Source organism: Rhea americana, unplaced genomic scaffold (assembly GCF_003343005.1).
Source record: "Rhea americana isolate MKP2758 unplaced genomic scaffold, rheAme1 scaffold_642, whole genome shotgun sequence".
In the NCBI taxonomy this organism is placed as follows: Eukaryota; Metazoa; Chordata; class Aves; order Rheiformes; family Rheidae; genus Rhea; species Rhea americana.
In genome coordinates this window covers 24,988-32,583 of record NW_028186804.1, presented here as the reverse complement: position 1 = coordinate 32,583, position 7,596 = coordinate 24,988, and the positions used below count along the sequence as shown (strand labels likewise).

Here is a 7,596-nt window from a genome sequence, read left to right as displayed (position 1 = left end):
CTGGGCACAGCTTGGGATCCCATCTGGACACAGCTTTGGGTCCCGTCCGGGTGCGCGTTGGGGTCCTGTCTGGGCGCAGCTTTGGGTCCCGTCTGGGCGCAGGCTGGGGTCCCACCTGGGCGCAGCTTGGGGCCCATCCAGGCACAACTTGGGGTCCCGTCTGGGCGCAGATTGGGGTCCTGCCTGGTCGCAGCTTCGGGTACCAGCTGGGAGCAGGCTGGGGTCCTGTCTGGCCGCAGCTTGGGGTCCCAGCTAGGAGCAGGCTGGGGTCCTGTCTGAGCGCTGCTTGGGGTCCCGGCCGGGCACAGCTTGGGGTTGCAGCCAGTGCCCAGACAGGGATCCCGTTTGGGAGCAGGCTGGGGTCCTGGCCAGGCACAGTTTGGGGTCCCGTTTGGGAGCAGGCTGGGGTCCCAGCCGGGCATAGTTTGGGGTCTCAGCCGGGAGCGGGCTGGGGTCCCATCTGGGTGCAGATTGGGTCCCGGCCGGGAGTGGGCTGGGGTCCTGTCCAGTTTGGGGTCCGCTCTGGGACGGGTTGGGGTCCTATCGAGGTGCAGTTTGGAGTCCGGCGTGCCCAGCCCGTGCTGCCCTTTCCCCCTGGCTCCCTGCAGCCGTCTCTCCTTCCCCCGGCCRCAGCAGCCCGCGAGGTTCCCGCTCCCCTTTTGCACGCCAGCCAGAGGCGGGTCTGGGGCCCAGGTCTGTGGGGGAGCAGGGTCTGTCCCGCAGACGTGCGCGGCATTCCCCTCGGGAGCAGCAAAGGGCCCCGTGAGCAGGGGTTTTTTGAAGTGGTGTGTGACAGTGCGGATATTTCAAACCTCTTCCTGCAAGCCATGCTTTCAATACAAAACATTATTTTAAAAATAACAGCAACAAAAAATATCAGGGTTCCAGCTATTCCAGAAATCCTTCTGGACAAAATAGCTGCACATGGGGATCTTGCTATCCAGTTTCTAAAATGTGTTTGGAGAGAGGTGCCCTAGGTGAGAAGCTATTTATAAGTTGTTGCTTTTCAGACAGGGAAAAAAAAAAAAGCCAAAGTTATCTCTCTCTGCAGGGCAATATTGTSCCCATGGGGATTGGCTGGTGAACAGCAGTATCAGCCCTGCAAGCACAACCCAAAATCACTGTGTGTGTGTTGTTTTCCCAGGAGATGCTTCAGAGCGATTTGGTTTTCTTCCAAAAAGAGAAAGAAGAATTTAAGCCAGAAGGAGAAAAGAAAAGCGAAGAGCTGATGGTACGTTCCTCTCTCCATGGGCATACCCTCCTGCCTCTGTACCTGTTTGTCTTCACAGATGCATCCTGTCTTTGCCTCTCCCTGGATATATTTACCTTTCTGCATGTGAGCACTCCTGTTTTCTTTCTCCTAGTGCATCTGTGGATCCCATACAGCCTCCATCCACCCTCCCATCGTCCTTCTTTCCTTAAGCCTTAGCCATCACCCTGGGYCCATCAATGTCCAGACTTGTCTCCTCACTGCCCTCTCCCTCTCGTCCCTCTGGCTCAGCATCCCTCTGCTCTTCTGGCTTTTCCACCCAAAAAGCTCTTCTCCTTTTCCCTGTGATTATTTGGCCTCCTCTCGTTAGCACTGCATCCCCTGGCAGCATCCCCATGCCCACCTAGAGGTAGAGGGAGGCTGATGTGGTTCTTTGCCTCTGCTTTGTAGGGGACGGTGGCATCGGAGAAGGAGAAGCTGCAGGCTGGATTCCGGGAGCTGCAGCAGTTCCTGCGGGAGCAGGAGAGCGTTCTGCTGGCCCAGCTCGACGAGCTGCACGGCGCGCTTGCAGCAAGGCGCAGCGAATATGTCAGCAGCGTTGCTGCGAGGAGGTTGTTGCTGGACACGCTGKTCGTGGAGATAGAGAAGAAACGTGACCAGCCGGATATCGAGTTCCTTATGGTGAGGCCGCGTCGCCCACCCGGGCCCAGCAATTCCTGTGGCACCCGGCCGGGGCTGTGCAGCCCAGGGAGCACGGGGCGGCCGGCCGTGCAGCACCCCTGCGTCTGGGGCTTGACTCTGAGCTGGGCCAGCATGATGGTTTTGAGGAGCTGAGGAAAAGGTATAAGGATCGTGCAGTCGCCGGGAGACTGGAGCAATCCCTCGGGATTCCCACCACCTGAGCACAGCAAGCTGCGAGGGCGGATGTGGGGCAGAGGCAGGTGACAGGTCCAGGCTGCRGCAGGGGGACGGGTTGGGATTTTGGGAGGAGGGAGCGTGTCACTCCAGCAGAGCCCCTGCCCGCTCTGCGCAGGATGCGGGCAGCTGCCAGAGCGCGYGGGCCTGCCTGCCGGACAGCTCGCGGGGAGATGGTCTGCGGTGGCAGCGAGCGAGGGGAAGGTGTGGGTGATAGGAAGGACGCAGTGGAGCCGAGGGGATGAAGGAATGGGGCAGCAGCCTGAACTGCTGTCCACCAGGTCCCACAAGGGGAGAGCTGGGGCACTGGGAGGAGGCTGGTTTAAATCAGAGAAAGGCAAGTCCTTCGTGCAGTGGGTGAGCAGCCTGTATAACGTGCTGCCCMAGGTGCTGTGGTTGCTCCTGGCAGTGTCGGAACTGAACTACTGTTTTCTGTCCCTTCTAGGATATCGACAGCACCCTGAACAGGTAGGAAATGGGCTCAGCATTGCTCTTCTCCTCGGTGGAGGTTTGGAAACCCTGCAGGAGCCTCCGCAGCAGCAGCCAAGACGGGAAGTGGCTGTGCCCTGCAGAGTATTTGGATTTGATGTGATGTTGTCAGGAACCAAAACTTGCTGTACGGCTGGGGATGTTGTAGCTCTGGTAGCAATAACTGGAACCTGCAGGAGGCAAAAACTCAGGGTGTTTTATTTTTTTTTTTTGGACTTCTGTTTTTTTCCCAGCACTAAATTATGTCCATTTTTACTCCATATTTGCTAAAAGAAGTGTTGGGCAAATCATAGAMAAACCAACCTTCAGAAGTGCCAAGCACCTGAGTCCGGGGTGAGCCTGGTGCTGGGAAGCCAGCTTTGCACCCCTCCGCATCTCTCCAGCATCTCTCCCGGCCTGATAATGACCGAGTTTCCGTGCTGGGAGCCAGGACGTAGTGCAGTCCAGGCCCTCATCTTTGCCCTGAATTTTGCAGGCAGATATTTCCTCATGCTCTAGGGGATTGTTTCCATCCATCCGGGTTGTATCCATCCCACCGTTTCCATTCTGGCCCTGGGTGCTGGTCCACTGTGGTGGTCAGGGCTCATCCCCATGTCGCTGTGTCTCCCCAGCTGTGAGGCGGCGAAAGCCCCAATCCCGGAGCTGGTTTCCTCGGAGCTGCAGAGGAGAGTTTGCAGCTTCTTCGAGACGGGCAAGCTGGTCATGGATGCCATGGCTGAATTCAAAGGTAAAGCAGAGAAGCAGCCAGCGATGTCCRGCTGCCCAGCCTGCGCCCAGGCCACGCCTGGGCTTGCTGCTGCCCCGGGGCCCTGGGCCATGCCATCTGTGGTGAAGTCATTTGCCAGGGCTCATCCGTGAGCACCTGGCACCTGGGTCTGGGCGAGGGCTCAGCAGGAGCCACGAGCTGTGCTTCCTGCTTGTCTCTGCTGCACGCAGGCGTCTGCGGCAGAGCTGCCCCCAGGAGCATCCTCACCGCTGCGGCCTCTGCCCAGGGCATGGGAGCTCGTCGCAGCAGCTCTAGGCAGGGCTGCAGCTCTGAGACAGGCTTTCCTGGAACCTGGGGTGGGCTGTAGGGGGTGGGCAGTGGGCCCCACATCAGCATTCCTCCTCTGATGGCCACAGTGCTCTCCGGGGAGCTGGAAAGATGCTGCAAGAGGAATGGGAACTCATTTGCCCCCCTTTCCTTCTAGCGGATCTGCTGAACAAGATGGATAGAGAAAGAGGTAAGTTTCTGGAGCTGATGGGCACAATCAGGGGAGAACAGCTTTCCTGAAATGAGTTTCCTTACATCTACGGGGTAGAGAGAGGCTCACGCGTGAATTTTCCCTTCATTTTGAYTAGGCCCACTGTAAAAATAGAGGCCCAATCCCAAGCTGAGAACCCCCCAGAGACACTGTCCTCTAGCACTGAACCAGAGACTCTGCCAGGGCACTGCTGGGCCCTTGGCTTCACTCTCTCTCTGGAAAATTGCCCTTAGGTTGTAATTTGTAAGATAGTTACTAGTTAAACACAGGTGGGACTGCTCATGTGGCCAGTGCAGGCACAAGCCTTCAGAGCCGGCTTTTAGGCACAGAGTGGAAATGCCTTTGCCCGTGCTTGGGGTGCCTGCGGGCCTGGGAGCACCGCAGGGCTTGGAGCCGGTCGGAGTCATTYGCGGTGAGGCTGGTCACTGCCTCCTGGTTTTGCGGCCGAGGACCAGGCTTACAGGCGGGGTCTTCCTCAGTTTCCCGCCAGCCGCCCTCCGTGCTGCGAGCAGAGGCCCCGGGGGGGAGCGGGTTTAGCAGAGGGGCTGGCGTGGTGGCCCTGGCGGTGACAGCTCCGCGGCCTTGCACAGCCGCAGGATGGCAGCAGAACGTCCTGCGTTGGCGCGCAGCTCCGGCTTTGCCAGGAGACCGCCTGCGTAGCAGGGGAACGTTGCAGCCGCTTAGCAGGCGGAGTGGGGAGGGGGCTTAGGAGCCGCCTCTCCCTTTGGTGAGCGTCGTCCCCCTCGGCACTGGAGCAGGGCCTGGCCAGGCACCGGTGCTGCCTCGCGTGTAATGCTTCCCCTGGGGTGTTCCCCTGAGGCCCTTCGGGTCCCCCCTGTGCCCAGCCTGGCTGGGAGTGCCGCAGCTCCGTCACCCTTAATCCCAGCAATAACAGGCATGCTTGGAAGCAGGGGGGTGTCAAAGTCCAGCGTGTCAGCAGGAGGCAGCCCCAGGGCTCAGATCTCGCTGGGAATTTGGAGTCTCCTGCTCCATGCCAAAACTGCCCCAGGATGCCGGGACGCGGGGATGCYGCTCAGCCCGGTTCCGCCCTGGGAAATGTTGCAACTGCCAAGCTTTGCCCATGGTGAATGTGGGGCTGTGGCCTCGGAGTCCGTGCGGGGAGGGTGAGGAGGGCCCTGTGCCATCGGATTGGGGTGCAGGTGCTGCATGTCTGCTTGCGGGGTGCTGCAGCCTTGCGGGAGAGACACTGGGTTGCTTCTCGGTGGACGACGGACTGACGTTTCCCTCTGTCGTGCGTTAGTGAAGGTGACCCTGGACCCAGAGACGGCAAGCCCTTACCTGATCCTGTCGAAGGATGGCAAAACCCTGCGTCTGGGGGAACGACAGCAAAACCTCCCCGACACCCCCAAGAGATTCACAGGCAGCCCCAGCGTCCTGGGCTCCCAGGGCTTCACGGCAGGGAGGCATTACTGGGAGCTGGAGGTGGGGGACGGGGACAGTTGGGCCGTGGGGGTGGCCGTGGAGTCCGTGCGGAGGAAGGACTCGCTCATCCTTGCCATGGGAGGGATCTGGGCCCTGCGGCTGGACTGGGATCGCAAGTACACGGCGCTCACCATGCCCCCCACCCCGCTGGTCCTGGAGGAAGAGCCCCGGAGGATCAGGGTCCACCTGGACTACGAAGCTGGTGAAGTGACCTTCTACAATGTTGAAAACATGACACAGATCTTCCAGTTCAAGGCCTCCTTCACTGAGAAGGTCTTTCCGTACTTTTGGCTCTGGTCAGCAGGATCCTATATCCAGCTGTGTGCCTGAGGGGGTTGGACGCCTCCTGGTCCCCTCCCTACCTGTTTGCTTAGCTGAGCATGAGGGGTGCATGGCGATGACGGAGCATTGCAACGTAAACTCCCCGCACGTTTGCTTGGGCTGGCTTACGTCCACACRCTGCTGCTACTGCCCCTGCTAATCTGTCGGCGCATTAAAGATGTATTTGGCCTATCTGGAGGTGTCTCAGTGATGGTTCTCCTGAGGGCATAGCCACACGGATAAATAGGAGTGGCAGGGAGGACGCACGAGCCCTGGTCTCCGATTGCCCACGCTGGTCTCTCACAGCTTTCCTGGCTGCTGGCGGCTCCGTGGGGRCGGAGCAGCATGGGGACGCAGCACCCCTGCTCACTGCTGGGGCCAGGATTCGCGTGGGAATTTGGGTGAAGCTGCAGAGCTGCTAACAGGAGCGGTAACTGCCCACATAAAACCACACCGCAGTCAAAAGCTGTGAAGGTGGTAAATGGGACCAWTTTTTAAAAGGGTCCTGGGGGAAATCTGGGGAGCTGCAGAGCGGTGGGGACCCAGCGTGCTGTTTGCCTTGGGATTTGGGCGTGTGCAGGACCGTCAGCTCAGCAGTCGTCGGGACAGCAGAGGACGTGCAGCCATCGCAGCCGCGGTGCGTGAGTGTGCTTTGTGTGCACGGCAGCAGCTCCGTGTGCAGGTCTGCTCCACGCAAAAGGAAAGCGTCCGGAGGAGGGACAGGGCTGACCAGGGAGCAGGGGTGAGTTCACAGATGGAGCCTCTTTTGGCTGGAAAAGACGGCGATTGGGCTACGATGGGGGTCTCTGAGATCCTGGGTGATCGAGCAGGGGCAGAGGGAGCAAATGCTGGCGGTGTCACCTCATCCGAGAGCGGGGGAGCACCGTGTGAAGCCGGTGGGTGTGCGGGCCCGAAGAGGGGCGTGCGGGTTGTGTCCTGAAGTGCAGCAAAGCCGCGGGAGCCCCTGGAGAGGCACGTGCACCCCAGGGCCGGGAACACCGGGCAGCTGGAGGGCGCGATCTCCTGCGGCGCCCTTTGCGAGGCTGGGCGCAGTGCTGCGAGGACAGGCAGTGGGTTCTCCTGTTTTTATCTTTAAATGGTACACTGACTTTTTGCAAAGTCTAGGTGCAGGAGGGACCCTTAAAGTTTCCAGCCGAGAGCCGATGTTTCCATTCGCTGTCACACACAACTTTTATGTTTTTCAGCACTGAGCACTGTCATTGCCCAGAAGTGTCACTGCTCAGCAGATGCTGCTAATTTATTGYTCTCACAAAAATTCTCGCTTTGCTCGGGAAGGACGCGGGGAAATCTAACGCCTCGCCGCAGGGAAAGGGTTTCTCAACTCGCTGAGGCTGGCTGCTGCTGCGCTCCCGACGCCCGGCTGCAGGCCAGCAGGGTGTGAAWGTCTGAGGTCACCTCGAAAACGCCTTCGGTTCGGCCTCCCGCTCCCCTCACAAGTGCTTGAAAAAATCACCGTATCGGGGAGGGGGGATCGCGTTGCACCCCAGAGACAGGAACCGAACGGTAAGGCSAGGTTTGTAGGGAGAGGCAACGTCTTGTCTTAAATCAGACTGTGCCGCCAGCAAAACAAAAAACCAACCCCCCAAAAAACTCCCCAAAGCCAGAAAAGCCCAGCGTGTCCCAGAGTGGAGACGAGAGTGAAATATTGAGGGSAACTGGACTCCATGACGGGCCTGACAGGAGGCGCCTCCGGCAGCCCGAGGACTACACTTCCCAGCATGCCCCGCCGAGGCGGGCAACGCGTGAAACGCCTCGGCGCGGCATGCTGGGAAATGTAGTCCTCGCGGCACGCCATACGGCCGKCCTCCGCATCCTTCTCAATAGAGTGCCCTATTGGCCGCCTCCTCTCGCAAAAACTATTGGATGGAAGCGCGGTCAATCAGCCCCGGGGGCGGGAGGGAAGGCGATACTCGCCGTTCCGATTGGTCAGAGAGGGAGGCGGGCGGCAGAGAG

At 59.6% G+C, this 7,596-nt stretch overlaps 1 protein-coding gene across 2 annotated transcripts; it reads left to right on the top strand.

Annotated features, from left to right (window-relative positions):
- Positions 1–33: 33 nt before the first annotated feature.
- On the top strand, positions 34–5,814 carry LOC146586847 (E3 ubiquitin-protein ligase TRIM7-like). 2 transcript variants are annotated; one of them, XM_085320590.1, is made up of 7 exons: positions 34–50; positions 1,145–1,231; positions 1,661–1,891; positions 2,571–2,593; positions 3,226–3,341; positions 3,805–3,837; positions 5,120–5,814. In XM_085320590.1, the coding sequence occupies exons 2-7, from the start codon at positions 1,148–1,150 to the stop codon at positions 5,629–5,631; spliced, it is 999 nt and encodes a 332-aa protein (XP_085176716.1). In that variant the 5' UTR covers positions 34–50; positions 1,145–1,147; the 3' UTR covers positions 5,632–5,814. The 2 variants fall into 2 exon arrangements, with proteins under 2 accessions (XP_085176716.1, XP_085176715.1); XM_085320589.1 differs by lacking the exon at positions 34–50 and adding an exon at positions 66–977.
- Positions 5,815–7,596: the final 1,782 nt, after the last annotated feature.